Source organism: Culex quinquefasciatus, chromosome 2 (assembly GCF_015732765.1).
Source record: "Culex quinquefasciatus strain JHB chromosome 2, VPISU_Cqui_1.0_pri_paternal, whole genome shotgun sequence".
Classification (NCBI taxonomy): Eukaryota; Metazoa; Arthropoda; class Insecta; order Diptera; family Culicidae; genus Culex; species Culex quinquefasciatus.
In genome coordinates, this window is record NC_051862.1 from 179,423,221 (window position 1) to 179,440,392 (window position 17,172).

Sequence of the window (17,172 nt, forward strand, 5' to 3'; positions counted from 1 at the left end):
AATCCTAGTGCCTTACCTTAAGTTTGTGCGGCTCGCTCGCGGTGACGACCGCGACCAGGCTGCTGCTGAACAGCCGCTCGGCGATTTTCGTGTCCTCGTCATGGGTGCCAAAGATCTCGTCGACGCGATCAACGGATGATAGGGAAAACAGCCGGTAGCCCTGCTTGGATACCACGGAGAGCGATCTGGAATTTGGAGAAGAAGGGAGAAACATTAGAATTATGTTATGTTTGTTTTTTATTTCTGTTTGACACAGTATGTTTGGAATGCTTGAAAGTCTATGAAGTATGAGAACAATGATTAAATATTATAAGTAATTCGCTAGTGCATATTTTTCCTTCTGATTTTATTTTTCCGTACTCAGGAGGTAATTTTGAGCAACTTCTGTTCTATTTGGAAAATTACTTATCTTGTTTTATGTTTTTCTTTTTTTTAGAATTTTTATATTTTTTAAGTTATTTTCTGGTAGTCTTAGAAATCTTTGGTCAACTTTTTACATTTTGCTTTGTCTTATTTTTTTTGTTTTTAAATTAAACATTTTCTTTAAGTTACTGTATAATCTAAAGTTCAACTCAAAATACATACTTCATATCTATTTTGCTTTGAATTTATTCAAAAAACACAATCAAATTTAATCATAAAAAATAACATAAAAATTGCCACCATAAACAAGTTAATCTTCCTACCAATATTCATCTAGACTAAAATATTTATCAAAAAGATTCTTCAGTATCTTCTTTTTTCACAAAAAATGGAAGGTTTATTAATCATTTTGAAAAAAAATACATGTAAGATGTATGTAATCTTTTTTTAACTATTGTTATTTTATCTCAAATTATATGTAATATTACACTTTAGGTTTATGTTTAACCTCTTATATTTTATGTGATTTTTTTCACCGCTGTAATTAACGTAATAATTCTTCAAAAAATAAGTAATATTAAACCTTCATATTTGAAACCTTCAAAATTTACACAATTTTCGACTGTGTTAAATGTCTGAAAAAATAAATAAATAAAAAGACAAAGGAAATAACAAAAGGTTTTGCAAACATTAATAATTGATTAAAAAACCAACTCTATAAAAACTAAAGAAGTACACACTGGAGAGCCCAGAACAGTGAACTATTGCTCTAAACCACAAAGCTGAATATTCCTAGAAAAATATATAGTACATAATATTACATCTGGGAATGGTGACAGATTTTATGAAAAAACTAACTTAATCCACCTATGTGGTTGGTGCCTTCCTCACTCTTTTCCAACAATGGGTGATATGTGATATGATGGGTTTGGACACAAATTTCGTCTGTTTCGTTAACGGAATACAAAAAACACACATATCACTCAAGGGCTCATAAGTGGCATCTTAAGTGGTCATAGCTTGAGACAGGATTGCTAGATCTTCAATGTTTTAGACTCGTTGGAAAGGTCTTTCGATTACCTAACCAACGTTGGGTTGGATGATGGACCCGGACATAGTTTACATACATTTAAGTGAGATCCGGCTACAAAAAAAGTACATAAATATCACTTAAGTGGTCAGAACTCGAGACAGGGTTGCCAGATCGTCAATGTTTTAGACTCGTTGGAAAGGTCTTTTGATTACCTAACCAACGATGGGTCGGATGATGGACCCGGACATTGTTTACATACATTTAAGTGAGATCCGGCTACAAAAAAAGAACATAAATATCACATAAGTGGTCAGAACTCGAGACAGGGTTGCCAGATCGTCAATGTTTTAGACTCGTTGGAAAGGTCTTTCGATTACCTAACCAACGTTGGGTTGGATGATGGACCCGGACATAGTTTACATACATTTAAGTGAGATCCGGCTTCAAAAAAGTACATAAATGTCACTTAAGTGGTCAGAACTCGAGACAGGGTTGCCAAATCGTCAATGTTTTAGACTCGTTGGAAAGTTCTTTCAATTACCTAACTAACGATGTATAACATGATGGTTCAGTTTACTGCCATTTATTCAACTTCCGAAAATATGCGAAAACACATTTTTATACATAACTTTTGAACTACTTATCGAAACTTCAAACAATTCAATAGCACCGTATGGGACCCTAAACCAAGTCGAATGCGACTGGTTTGGTCAAAATCGGTTCAGCCAGTGCTGAGAAAACTGCGTGACATTATTGGTCACATACACACACACATACACACACACACATACACACAGACATTTGTTCAGTTTTCGATTCTGAGTCGATATGTATACATCAAGGTGGGTTTTCGAGCTTTAAATAAAAAGTTCAATTTTAGAGCAGGATTATAGCCTTACCTCAGTGAGGAAGGCAAAAGTGTAATTTTACATCAGGAACTGGTAAAATTTACATCAGTTTTTGTAGAATGTCACATTTTTACAAATTTTTTATATGAAATTGCTCCAAAAAGAAGTTATATTCAACAAACCAAATTTCCGGCCTTCCAAAATTTATTATCTTTTTCTGTAATGTTCCCTAAGCTATTTTAAAAACCTCTGAGCCAAATATGAGCCCTGGTAAACACACAACTGAAAGAAAAATAACTTGAAAATGAAAAATTATAATAAACTATAATTTTCTTCTGAGACAAAAAGTTGCACAATTGAATATTTTTCGAAAATAATTAAGCAGCACAAGACTAACAGATTGATTTTAAAATTGTAAAGATTAGTTGATTTCCTTCAACATGTCTTCATTTGGTTGTGCGACTTCCACGTCGGGCATTGAATGTTGTAAAATCATTTCTTCAGCGATAATAGCTGATAATTGGAACGACTTCCGATGCTACTTATAGCCTAGAAGGGCCAAGGTCTTCAACTGGTTCTGGAAATGATTATTTTCCCTTTTTTAAGATTGAAATCGCTGATTTTCAACTTATTCGTAGTTTTTTAGGGAATTTAGTTATGATATTCAGGAGGCACACATTTTTACACTTTCATAGCTTTTTATTTCTTTAAAACTAGCCACAATTAACACATCACGCAGCTATAAATTCCCATTCGCGTAGTATAATTGTGCAACAAGCTGTTGACCCCGAAAGCGACACAAGAACCAATCCTTTTTTTTGCGCTCACTCACTCGCGGACGCTCGATATTTTGTTTGTTTTTTTTTTCTCTTAATTTTGTTGACGTTCACGGGAGTCACATCTTTCAGCGTCGTTTAAACGCAACAACGCAGATGCACCTTCCAACCAACAACAATAACAATCAAAACAGTTTTACAGACAGCCCTCGTAGAGGGCGGCGTGAGAAGCAATCACGCGCCATTATGGCGATTCTGTCAGACTTTATGGCAGTCGCCGCCATTATGGCTGAAAGGTAACCTCAATCGCGAGACAAGCTGATGCAGTTGAGGAGGTGTTTTGTTTCTTACGATTTATTTACTGCTGTTTTGCTATCGGGAGGGATGCAACATCACAACTCAATGTATAATGAAATTTAACTGCGGCAGGCTGTGCGACAAAAAACAAGCGGCAAACAAAACTCTTGGGGTGTGCTCAATTCAGCTTTGTTGTTGTTCTTGCAAGTCATCACCTCAGGGCTACTAAGAGTGCGGATGGAATTATGGGTAGGTTGGGTTGACTTAATCTAGCCTTTGAAGCCCACCACGCAAGCTTTGTATACTAGCAATAACTATTTAGTCAGGCGAGGAAGATGAGTGGAAGATGATGTGTTGTCCACCAAGGTCTTAGTCAGCATTTAAACATGAACATGCTGGTTGTAGAACTCGATCTTATCTATCTTACTAGTGGGTTTGTGGGTAGTATGGGAGTAGTCAAGCAAGACTTGAACCAGAACTGGTTTATTTTATTTTACATAAATTTGTTCTATTAAAACAAAAACCTTGATCGATATAATTTCAATAACCAGATTATTGTAAGATTGTCTAGCCATTAAAACACTTAAATCAACTTAAACATATTATTTAAACAATCAAACACAGTTAGCAGAAATTTTTGCACCTTGATGCATCATCCCGAGATCGGCACCGGATTCTATTTCTATCCGTGCAACCGCGTGTCCCGCTCACATTCCAAACCAAACAAAGCGATCATCAACGTTTTTCTTCACGCAATTTGCATGCACATTATATTTTGTTGCAGTGTGCACATTCGGCGAGTTCGAGCCAAAATTTAATTTTATATCCTTGCAGAAAATCACAGTTAAAAAAGTGCATTTTTTAAATGAAAATTACGGGGTTGGTTTTATTTCTGTACTTAAATTTGGTTAAAATATTTATCTTAGTGCAATTTTATTTTTATCGGTGTTAAACTATTCATTGACAATAATGATACATCAAGTATCAATTAGAAGACCCCGAAAAAACCGCAGCGTCGTACACACCCGGCAATAAAATCAATAATAAAACTAAATTGTTTATGGAGCTTGAGGTTTCACGAGTACACGGCGGCGGTTCTTTTATTGTTTGTTTTGTTTTATTAGCCATTCCGATGCACGCGGATTTTGTTTATTTTTTGTTGCAATGGCAATGAATTTGTATGAATTGGGTGAATTAAAAATGCGAAACCGAAATCAGGTTAAAATTAGAGCAATTTGACAGTTTATGGACAATCACATATTTTCTTTTACTTTTGTGTTTCCGACTTTCCACTTCAACAAATCGAGTAAAGTCCCATCAATTGTCAAATTACCCCAATTCTCACGGTTTAGATGCACGATCGCTTTAATCGCGACCACCGCGAGCGAATAATGACTTATCGCGCGCTTCCTTTATGCATTGGCTTTGACATTGATTTTTCCCACCTGTCTTCTGTGTGCATTGTACATACAGAGGCTATATAGATAGGTGGTTCTACATGGAAATGTGGCGGTCTAGCACTGCAAAGCTATTTCGATTCAAGAAACGCAGAAACCCATTTACGTGTTTTGGCTTAATGCATAAAGTCGAACAAACGACGTCTTGGCATGCAAAGGTGGTTTAAGCAGTGATGTCAGAGGTTCAATCACAGAATATTTTTTTTTTAGAAAAGGTCAAATAAACTAAATTTTCTTTTTGAGTGTTTTTGAAACCGCCTTGAGTCAGGGCGCAAAAAGTAATGAATAAAATTTTGTTTATTAGACCTTTAAAAAGCTTCAGAATTTTAGGATTGTTTCATTTTGAAAATAAAGTGAAAAAATAATAAAATAACAATTTTAAAGCCTCTTTTCGGAACGGAAAGAGGCAAAAAAAACCTAAACACATTTTTCATTAACGCAAATTTTATGAGTAGTTTTATGAGCAGAAACTCAAAATACATTTGAGCAATTCTGTAAGATTTCACAAATTGACATTCCTATTTTTTTTTCATTTGGATAAAATTATATCCATCGATTCGTTATGTCAAAAAAAAAAAAAAAGTAATTTTCCATTATCGGTTTATCCATACAAGTATCCATACAAATTTGGGAGATGTCAATGAAAAAGTGCTTTAAAAACGTTCGAGAATCCGTATCATGAGAAGGGATTTTTTGGTCGATTTGGAACTATCGGCAAAGTTGTAACGTTGTAGGTTATGATTTAACTTATCTGAAAAAATAGCACACGGAAAATTTTGAATATTTGTTTCAATTTTTGATACCTTTAGTTAAGAAAAAAAAAACACCTTTGAAAATTTCCAAATATCATTTTTGGAACTGAAATTGAATTTTCAATCGGCCTTTTTCGAAAAAAATGCTCCTTTTATTTTAAAAATAGTTCCCATCTTCATCCATGTCTGAAGAAATATTCTCAAATAGCTGAGAATTTTACAATTTTCTTTGTTAAAATTAGGGAAAATACATACTTTTTAGTGCTATCAAATCTTATTTGTTTAATCTTTTTAATCGACGATATGTTGGGAATTTATTCTGATTTTCAATGAAGAATTTGTTTGATTTTCAATGTAAAAATATTAAACCTTTTGAAAATTTCTCAGACTTTCGAAAAAAATCTGGTATTTCGAAATCACGACTCTCATTGAAAAGGGCTTATATCTTTACTTCCTATTAGCTTTCTAAATTACTGTAATCCTTCTAAAACAAATCAGAATTTTTTTTTGTTTATTTTATATCATTTTTGTTTTCTTAGTCAAATTTATATACGAATTATTCTAGATTTAAGAGGGTTTACTTTTGAGTTTTAATATTCGATCCGATTATCCAGAGTTTCGATTATCCGAAGGTTTGTATGGAACTTTGGATAATCAGATATCAGAGTTTTGCAACGGGTTACATACACCATTTTTTTCAACTCGGAAACACCCTTTGGATACGATTTTTCAGAGAAATAAACAACTCGTTGCATAAATTACTATTATTATAAAAAAAAATAGAGAAAATAGTAGTTTATGAAATATGTTGCAAAAGAAGACTTTTCAAGAAGAGTCGTACATTTATCCAACGAGGTTTACTGAGTTGGATAAATACAATAAGTGCGGAAAAACAAGTTTTGTAACCAGTTGAATAATAGTAGTTTATGCAACAAGTTGCAAAAAGAGGATTTTTTCAGCACGAGTCGTACATTTATCCAACGAGGTTCACCGAGTTAGATAAATACGAAGAGTGCTGAAAAAAAAAACAAGTTTTGCAACGAGTTCCATACAATATTTTTGCAATTCCGAAAAACACCCATTAAGTGAAATTTCAAGTCAACTTTTCATGTATTTTGTCAATAAATCGTTTAAATCAAAAAAATGTTGAAAAGTGTTACTTTTCGAAAAAAGTGCTGAAAAAATCAACTTTTTAGCACCCATTTCAGTGCTGAAAAGTAGAACTTTTCAGCATTTATTTTGAAAAGTGTTGCTATTCGATTCTGTTAATTTTGGTACAGAAAAGTAGGCTATTTCGTCGTTCAAGAATGACAGGAAAGGAAGTAGTTTCACGACGGAATTAAAAAAAAAATATTTCAATACTCCGGAAAACAACAAGCGAATTGACTTTTCAGTTAATCGTTTGTTTCCTCGCTCGAATGTATTTTCTGTAAAGATTTGTGTCAATCACTGTGTATTCCACTCAAATGGATGCTGAAATAGTAGTTTATGCAACAAGTTGCAAAAAGAAGATTTTTTTCAGAACGATTCGTTCTCTTATCCAACGAGATTTACCGAGTTGGATAAATACGACGAGTGCTAAAAAATCAAGTTTTGCAACGCGTTGCTTACAACATCTTTCGCAATCCCGAGAAACGCAATGGAATTTTATGTTGATCATCCATGTGTTAAGTAAATTCATCGTCCAAATAAAAAAATATTGAAAAAAAAATACTTTTCGATACTAGTGCTGAAAAGTTCAACTTTTTAGCACAAATTCCATTGTTGAAAGGTAGAACTTTTCAGCACTGGTAGTGAAAGGACTGTTATTTTTGGCGATGAAAAACAGGCTGTTTTTGAACTCCAAAACTGTCCGATTAAACAATGCTCGATATTGTGAGGTCCTCCCAGTACTGCAAGCTCCAGTACTCCGTGAAGGTCATCGACTGCCGCCCCCTGCGAGGACCTAGAACCAGTTCAGTTTTGTTCAACTTAGAATCAAGCTGAACTGCCTGACTGGTTTGGCTCGACCCATGTAGAAGGTTCTACCCCAGAAACAATATGTGTGTGATTTCGCTTCGTTCGCCTCGCTTGCTTCGATTTGTTCTGATCAAAAGGTAGCTGGTGCTAAACTGGTCTTGGACCGAGGCTAGAAGCTCTTTTCGACTGCCATTGGGCAGGAAATGAGATCATTCACCCTAGCCAGGTGTGTGTGTACCAGGGGGATGCTAAAGGCCGCCATCTTGGGTGATTGAGATTGATAACGCGCGCAAACTGCGCACAGTGAAAACAAAAATATTTCTTTTATTAATAATTCAATTTTTGTTATAAGAATTACTGTAGTAAAAGTCAAATTACTCAGTAGTTAAGTTAAACGTTTCATGTGATAAAAGTACAACTTTAAATGAGGTCATCGGCCCGATGTGTGCTTAATAATCCCTACTTTAGTAGTTTATTTTGCAAATAAATTGATAAAAATCACCTCACAAACATACACTAACTTTTAAACGTACATTGTGGTAAAATTTTACATAAAAACAAAAATTACTTTATTTCCATTTTATGCCTGCAGTTTTTGTACTTTTTTTTACAGTGCGCAGTTGCTTTGTTTTGGTTCCGTAACGAACAGCTGTTCTTTTGTGCTGGAGCCGAAGTTGACATTTCCCTTTTGTTCTGGTGCCGAAGTTGACAGCTTGTGTTGGCTGCGGGCGAGCTGCCTGTGGTGAGATATAGATGTCGCCCCCCTGGTGTGTACCTGACTTGTTTCGAAAAAACGAAACAAAAGTCATCCGATAATTATCTGAGTGCAGTTCCTGCACAAATACACGCGCCATCAGCTTGGAAATCTTGCAAGTTGTTCGTTCGTTCGGGCTAAAAGTTACATAAAAATGAAACACAACCAATCACAATGAGAGCACTTCTCGCACGCTGCACTGCACACACACTCTGAGTCGAGTTGAGGAGACTGTCAGGAAGGTTCATTACCAAGGTCACCGCTTCTCACACAGTGTGCATTTGTGCAGCTGATCCAATCCAACCCCCCCTGCGAGTGAGTGGGGTGTGAAGCTGTGTTTGTGCACCAGTTAGTGTGTGCATCCTCCACCATCTGGTTGTCGAGAGGTGCTACATCACACTAGTCAACTACTCAAATTAGGATCATCCATAGAAGATGCGCCGCGGATTGTTCAAGAATGTATTTCCTCGTTGTTGCACAAGTGTTGCGGGTAAGTTGGTTTGCACCTTTTGAGCAGCATCAATCAAGAGCAAGCCAATTTCATCGGTTAGGGACGGTCCTCCACTGCAAACAGGTGCACGTCAGTTGAGAATGACTGAATAAATATATATAATTTTGCATTTTGCTCTTCTTTTTTATTGCATCATGAGCGGCTATAAACCGTATTCATACAAGTAACGTTACAGTTCTTTCAGGACTAACTTTGGAGAAGGACGTATACATTTGTGAGAATTACGGCTTGAGAGAATAATCTAGAAACAAACAAAAACGGATTTTGTGCCTTTCTGAAGAAAAAAAAAATATTAGAATACAAACCTTGTCAGAACTATTAAACCTGACTTGATGGCAGTGTTGCTATACCTATAAATTCATTTAAGTGGGCTAAACGCGAGCATTTACTGCTGCCAGATTGTACGTGCTTTACTGCTGATTTCGGTTTATAAATATCGCTCAACCTTAGCAGAAGTTGAAGAACAGACTTGAGAACAGATGTTTCAGAATTTATATTGTTTGTGCAAAAATAGCAAGCCATGGAAATTCAAATCAATTTAAACTCAAGGTGTCCACGGGTTTTGCAAATAGTCTTTTTTTTGTATATTAAGCTAATAATCGCATAAATTTTTTCTAAGTTTTTTTTTTAGTTTAATTTCAATATGAGAATTGTAAAGGTAAATAATCTACACAAACCCAGGGTCTTTGGAGTTTTCTTTCGAATTGATATTTAAGTTTGGGTACGCGGATCGTTTCTGCATTCGTCGTAATATTTAATAAATCTTGGAAATAAAAAAAAAACATGGCAGGAAAAGGAAATATTTGATAACATTTTTATTTAAAAGTTTTTTTTTGGTGGAAGCCAAAAAGAGTATTTTTTCTTATTTTGCAATTTTATAAGATTTTTTTTCTTGTATTTTTTATAAAGTTTTCTCCATGCATTTCTTATGCCAAAAGAATCCATTTTGCATAATAAATTTTTCAATACCACAAGGCACCTTAAAATTTTCGGGCTTGTCATACAAAATCGCAAGTGAATATTAAATAATCTGTATCATTAAGAAGGGATTTCCTGATCGATTTGGTGTCTTCCGCAAAGTAGTAGGTGATGATTAGAACTTTCAGAAAAATAATAGGCATAGGTAAAACAAAATTCCAATTTTATATTTGACTTTTTAACACAAAAGTGGAATTCTCAAAATAGGTGTTTTACACTTTCAAAGTTATTTTAATGTTTTTAGGGACTAAAAAAGCTTGAGGAAACTTAGAACCGAATTCGTGCCCTAGTTTCACTATTTTGAAAACCACATTGTTGCAGGATTGACAGAATTAATCTTAAGGTACATCTTCACCGAAAATTTGGACTTGAAAAAATAAAAGTTTATTTCAAATTTAAGAGTCGAAATTGAACATTTGAAAATATTTTTAGTTTTGGATAAGAGAATATAATTGAATTCTAATAAAGTTGAACACAAGATTTTATCTTGACAATATTTTGCAAACATAATTTCCCAGTAAGATTTTCAAACAATGATTAATGATTTTGAATTACATAAAAACGGTGCATTTAAAAAAGTTAAGATATTAGACCAGAAATTTAAAAAGACAATTTTAAAATGAGCAAAGTTATCTGTAAACTAAAAGATAATTTTGCGTAATTAATTTTTTTTTGTACAGGTCAGACTCGAATATCCGAAGCCCTTCGGAAAAATTTCACTTCAGATAATCGAAACTTCGGATAATCGAATCACGAAAAAAAAATTTTTTTTCGTTGCCTAATTTTTTATTGTTTAAGTATGACCCCTAAACTACGTCAAAGTGATTTAAAACTTTTAAATCCAAGATGTCGGCCAATATGGCGGTGTTGAAAAATTGAAAAAATGCATTTTATTATTTAATAGGCAATCAACTAATCAAATTTGACTAAAATGGGGTTGCAGAACTCGAATTTGATGTTTAAAACAAGAAAAAGAAAAAAAATGTTTGTGTTTCGATTATCCGAAGTCCCATACAAACCTCGAATCGGATAATCGAACTTCGGATAATCGAAACTTCGGATAATCGAGGCTTCGAATAATCGAGTCTGGACTGTATTATAAAGTGGATTTAAAATCGTGTATTAAAAAGACTTTAATAACTACACTACAAATTTGTTTAAACACTAAATCAATCCAACATTCCATATGAGTGAATTAAAAAACTTCTTTGCTAAAAAATGTACCCACAAATTTGGCAAAATTAATATAATAAAAAATCAGTCGTTGTTCGGAAACTTATGGAAACGGTCAGCATTATTCCAGTTCGGATTTTTTTTATTTTGTTAAAAAAAAACAAATAATGTTTGTTTGTTTAGAAAAAATATGTTGGAAAATATACCATAATATTAATATATTTTACCCAATTGCATTTTTTTTAATGAAAGTATCAATCTGATATTTTGAAAATTTTTAGATAATGAGATATTCTAATTTGCTACAACATAATGTGTTGATTAAGAATGAGTAGACATAGAAAACTTTTTGTTACTTTTCTTTTACTGTTGTCAACCATCCAAAACACGTCCATTCTTGAAAATGGTACTTCCCCAAACCAAATTTCACAACCTGTGCCGCAAATGACATCAAATTTGTCAAACCAAACAAAAAATCCTCAAAAAGCACCATAACTTCTCACGTCACCAAAGCCGTACTGCTATCAGCGATAATTTTTATTGCATCGGCTCCAAACCGACTGTCCACACCGTTGAGGTGCTCAACAAAGGTCTGGTCTGACTTTTTGGCCGGGACTTGTTTGGTCAATATCTTATCACCACCAGCTAGCGCAAACTGCAATCGATTTTCGTCTGCAATCAAAGCAGCCTGAGGTGTCGGTGGTTTTGCGAATTGATTCACTTCTTTTTTTTTTGCTGCAGGCTATTTTTGTTTTGTTTGTTTCGTTGATGAAGACTTGGTTACTGCGGGTCATCGGCCTTTTGAGGGAGGGAGGGTTTTGCAGGTTTCAATTTGAGTGGAAATTTCCAATATGAAAAAATCTGTTTGGAAGTGACTCACATTGAGTATTTTCGAATCTTCCGGACTTTAGAAGGAACATCCGTGTTTAGACGAGTTGGACAGAAAACAACTAATGATGCAATTGGGTCTTCATTTTTCGCCCTGATTCGTTTCCTGAGGAAAACAACAACCGCCAAGAGTCAGGTTGATAAGGCCTCCGAGCCCGGAATTGTGCCAGGTCAGAACGGGGAACTGAAATTGGACGGTAAATATTTTAAACACCGTCCGATTGGCGGGGCAGCGATGTAAACAAAAATGCTCCTCCTCAGACGGTCAACACTGGCTCGAGTACTAATTCGAAGCACCATACTCCTGCAGATAGCAGGACAAGTGGGGTCGTCTCATGTTGGTCGCGTGATTTTGAGCTTTGGGGATGCCCGTAAATCACGTGGTCTTTGATAATTGTTTGAAATTTATTTTAATTGAACCTTTAGCCTATTCAACATCTTTTTGAAGATATTTAGGAATAATTGGTGCTAAATTAGACCCTTTTTTATTGACCTCGTAATTTATGGACGACCTCCGACAGGTATGCAGACGGCTCACGAACTGCGATAGTGGGAAGCAGCTGTTGAAGGCTATTAGAGGAAGCAACGGCGAGGACGGTGTGCTATATATTCAAGTAAATCAACAACGTTTGTTTGACGAACTGCGCGTGCCTGTTCACGTTCCACAGCTGATTGCTTACCGATATGGTCCCCATTTCTTGTAATTGGAAATTAAAAAAATGTTACGAAGAAAATCAACAATAATTTGCCTGAGGTAACCTAGCAACCAACCCAGAGGAAAAAGCTCTCAAAATTCCTGACTAAGAGAAGTACAAATCGAGAGCGTTTTGCTCTCAGGTTCATTTTGATAAAAAGATTACCGTTGCCAAAGATGTAGATCGGAGAATCGAGAGCTTTGTGATTTCGGTGTTAAAAACAGTCTCAATCCAAATTGAGACCATTTTACTCTCGACCGTGCGCTGTGAGTATGGATTAAGCACTAAGCCATACCTTCCAATACTTCACACAAGGTTAGTATTAGCGTGCAACTAATTGTACTTTTTTCCACTATTAGTGACCTGAAGCCACTTTATGGTACATTGCCTGGTGGCTCTTGATGATGCAACGAACCTCCGAGTGTTCCTTAATCCTTCAAAAATGAAACCAATCCTACAGTTGCACCTCAGACAACCCCACACGGGCTGGAAACACCCCTCCCTTATCAGCATGTTTCCAAAGTGAAAAGTGCAATTGCACCATCATCAAACGGCCCCCTCCCCTCCATCACCCTCATTCGATCGATTCGAAAAAAAAATAGGTCATCCCCTGTTTTCAACAATCAATTTCTTTGTCCTTAATCAGGCGATGGCTGGTGGTGGCTGCACTCTCGGCCGGGGTCGTACAGACGGATTCGAGCGTGACCAGACCACTTCAGACTGTATGGAGTGACTGTGGGAACTCTCAAGGTGATCCGGATGGAACAATTACAAGGGAGGCCTCGGCACGATCGCCGCGAAAGGGCATCGGGAAGTCCACGTAGAATTCCAGGGTTTGGAATCTGGATTGGCTTGGAAATGGAAGGTTCAGTGACCATGACATTTGGTTTTATATGTTTGCATTTTTTACTAAAGAAACACGTTTATATGAACAGGGGCAGTAGGCAGTAAACACAATAAATGAAGTTCAAGATTTTCGGGAGAAATTTCGTTCTCACTAATATATTCAAAGGTATAAACGTCAGACACCGCTAAAGCAGGTATTAGACTATGACAAACAATCAACAAACTCGCACTTTGTCGTGTTTGACAGTTCGCAAAACTCGCAAACTTGCAAACAACTCAAAATGTTTGCAGGTTGACATTTCTGAAAACAAACAAAGCAACACAGTTAGCTGTCAAAAAGTGCGAGTTTATTTGTATTTATTTTTCATAAACAAAGTGTAAATAAACATGACGAGATAAACTGCACTTCGTCAAAGTGAAGAATTACAGTCGACTCTCTGGCTGTCGATCTTCTCGATATCAATATTGCTCCATGTACCGATGAATGCTTCAGTCCCTTCAAACTACATACTTCGATTCTCTTCATTCCTCGATATTTTCTCTTGCTTGAAGGATCTCTTCCTCGACGGTCCCTTGGATTCTTTTTGCTTTAGAAAACTCTTCCGGTTGTCAATAATTTCACTTTCTCATGGCTTGCATAGACATTTTTCTTTGAGAAACGAAGCTTCACAGGGTGTTTGACATTTGTTTGCTGGACGTTGCCATGATGCTCTCCCATAGCTGGTTATCATGCAAAAATAAATTTCAATCGAGTCTTCATTTTGCATCGTTCTGCAATCTGAAGCTTCTCTTCCTCGACGGTCCCTTGGATATTGACAACCAGAGAGTCGACTGTACATGGAAAATAAATGCATCTTCCAATAGGTTGACACATCAATGAATCCGATAATTCCATAAAGGAGCTCTTTACACTCTTATGTGTAACTCATGGTAAGAAAAAACAATGCGTCATAGTTCCAGAATATTGCGTCTCCATCAAAACAAACAAAGGCCATGGAGACGCTTAGTTCTTTGTGACACAAGAACCTATTGTCAGTGACTTGTGTCAGAAGCTTATGTCATTGTTTGAACCCCCAGTAAATACCAAAACGTCACAGTTCTTCATTACCTTTTAAGGTCATTTCTCGAACCCTCGAACCTTAACCAATCATCGCGAATAACTGTGTCTGTTGTAGCTTAGCCACCATGATTAGTTTGTTTTCAAACATACAAGCAAATTCAGCACACACAAAAAATACACATCACTCAAACGTACGAATCAAAACAGAACTCGAAAATTACCTTGAAAAGCGCCTCGACGCGGATCAACAGTTTTTTTTTTTCGTTTCAACTTTATGCTTTACGCAAAACCGCATCAACGCGAAAAAAAATCGTCAAAACAAATTGAACTAAGACACCTAGTACCAAATGGGTGAGTGAGAGGGAACGAAAATAGAAGCTTGTCACAAAAAAAAAACCTCACAACAAACAAACGAAAAAAGAAATACGATGGCGACGTTTGCCGTCCGTGACCGTCACCCTCATAATCGGCCGTTCTGCTGCGCGTTCACGTATCAAGACTTGACTTAGATGGTTATTTTTAGAATTTGCGAGAGCAAAAGATATATAAAATGTCGTTTAGTGGAGCAGTAGCACCTTGTTTCATCTCTGGAGTTCAGGATCAAGGGTCACGACCTTGTTCGATGTGGTGGAACCAATGGGATTTGGGCAGGGGGAGTTGAACAGATGATTTTTTTTTTAATATTTTTAATGAGTTTTAAAGAGCATTGGATACGAATATAAAACTAATTCTAGAATATTATGTGGTTGGTTGAAACAATCATGTTTTTTGCTGTTTTTTTTTAGTTTAAAGCTAACTTTGGCCGCATTTTGACATAATCTCCAACGTTAATATCCAGAGTTATTTTTATGTTAAACATTTACCAAAAAGCATAAAATTAAAAACTGACAAACCAATAAACGCCACCTTTACGATAGTTGTTTTTTTTTTTTAGAAAAAGAACCTAATACATCTTGTAAAAGCAAGTCAATAAAAAAAAATAATAAAAATAGACTAGCTAGGTAAACAGCAAGTAATTCCATCAAACTTCTAATGTTAGCCTGTCAGCTAGGTACGAAGTGGACCATCAAGTTTCATTTCGTCGCCATCGTGCTAACTTGTTGTACGTGCATTTTGGGCCAAATTGAGTTAAGAACGCCATTTTGTGCAGCTCACAATGCCTCACCTTTTGACCTTCACAGATCCCCAAAATTCGATTTCAATCCTGAGATATTCAACAAAAACCGAAAAAACTCCGTTCATTTTTGTCACTTTACATATGAAAGTAGTTTCAATCTTGTCGTGCTATCTTGTCACTCCATGAAAATTGATGTAAGTGCGACAAAGGGCAAAGGGATTTCAGGCCAGGAAAGTCAGGATGCGTTTGTCGCACGTACAAGCTAGACTACCGTAAACATTTGTAATTATAACTCGGGACTCCAGCAACCAACTTCAACCAAACTTTGGGACAATGCACAGAATGGTCAGCCAAACAAAACGCGATCGTTATTGTTTACATTGCGTGCTCTACTTTTCGTTTATTCAAGGTCAAACATTAAAACGCGTTTTCTCGGAACGTCAAAATGGCGGGTGCGACAAGATAGCACGACGACGTCGATTTAACAGTTGTGCAAAATAGTTTTAAAAAAATGTTAGAAACAGTAAATTGGGTAGTAATTTTACCGAATCTTTAACTTGCCAAGCACATGAGATAATGATATAATGATCAATTGTTAAACGTCCGAAATATATGAGACAAAAAAAAAAAGAATTTAATATGATAAGAACAAACAAAAAGTTAAAAGAAGAACACTTTTGGCGTGCTTTTTATTTTATTTTTTGTTTTGTTTACTCTTATCTTATTAAATTTTAGTTTGTCTCATACATTTAGGAAGTGAAGCCTGTGGAATTTTAAGACAATTATTTGAAATCAGAAATTTTATTTATGCTATTTAAACTACTTATTTCATTGTTTAAATAGAAAATATTCAAAAAGATCGGGAATTTGTGATTTTTTGTCAAAGAATCGGAAAAAGTTGGGAACATACTTGTTTAAATATTATTGTCTTGAATAATCAAGCAATATCTTGTTAAATTTTCAAATCGATTACACTCAACTCGTTTTGAGCTCTTAACTTAATATTCAAAGGTTCCTTTCACTATTTTAATGTATTGGAGAATGCAAGAAGGAGTTGATAAATTTCAAATCCTAATAACCCTTAGGAATCCCGCAAACTTTGAGATAAACGAACATGGGTATAAAATGTGCATAAAGCATTATATCTTTAATAGGAAAAAAAAATGAAAATGCTCTTCGTTTGAAATGGGTTTTGTTTTATTTTTTTAAAAATAAGACAAAAATAATGTAAAACTGACAAAATAAATTCAAGGAACGAACATAAAAATGCTGACAACAACATTGTTTTTTTTTAAATTAATATAAAAGTAATTATGGGAAACAATTTTTTACACGAATTCCGAGATATTTTGTTTTTTTCTTTAAATAATAACTGTTACCATGTGTATAGCGTATCTCGGCAAAAACAATTACAAAAAAAAAATCAATTTGTTTTAATTTTGTAAATTCCATTTTTTCCATTAAAACTCAAGGAACATTTTGTTTTTTTTTTTCGTGTATGTAGAAAACAAAGACCATGGCCAGGTTAAAATGAAGTTTCAAATTGTGTGTATTGTGAAGCTTTTAATTATTGTTTAAAGGCTGATTAGTGATTGGTTTAGTTTTCTCTCTTAATCCAAATTATAAGTGATTCCATTTATGAAATATTTTTTTAAAATAAATTCA

The 17,172-nt window shown here is 35.2% G+C and overlaps 1 protein-coding gene across 3 annotated transcripts in view; it reads right to left on the reverse strand.

The window, feature by feature from the left end:
* The window catches only part of LOC6036998 (WD repeat domain phosphoinositide-interacting protein 2), a 52,272-nt gene that overhangs the window by 15,628 nt on the left and 19,472 nt on the right, over window positions 1–17,172 (reverse strand). For all 3 annotated transcript variants that reach the window (XM_038253598.1, XM_038253597.1, XM_038253599.1), the window contains one exon: window positions 17–185. In XM_038253598.1, the coding sequence (XP_038109526.1) occupies window positions 17–185 (169 nt within the window). The remainder of the gene's footprint in view (window positions 1–16; window positions 186–17,172) is intronic.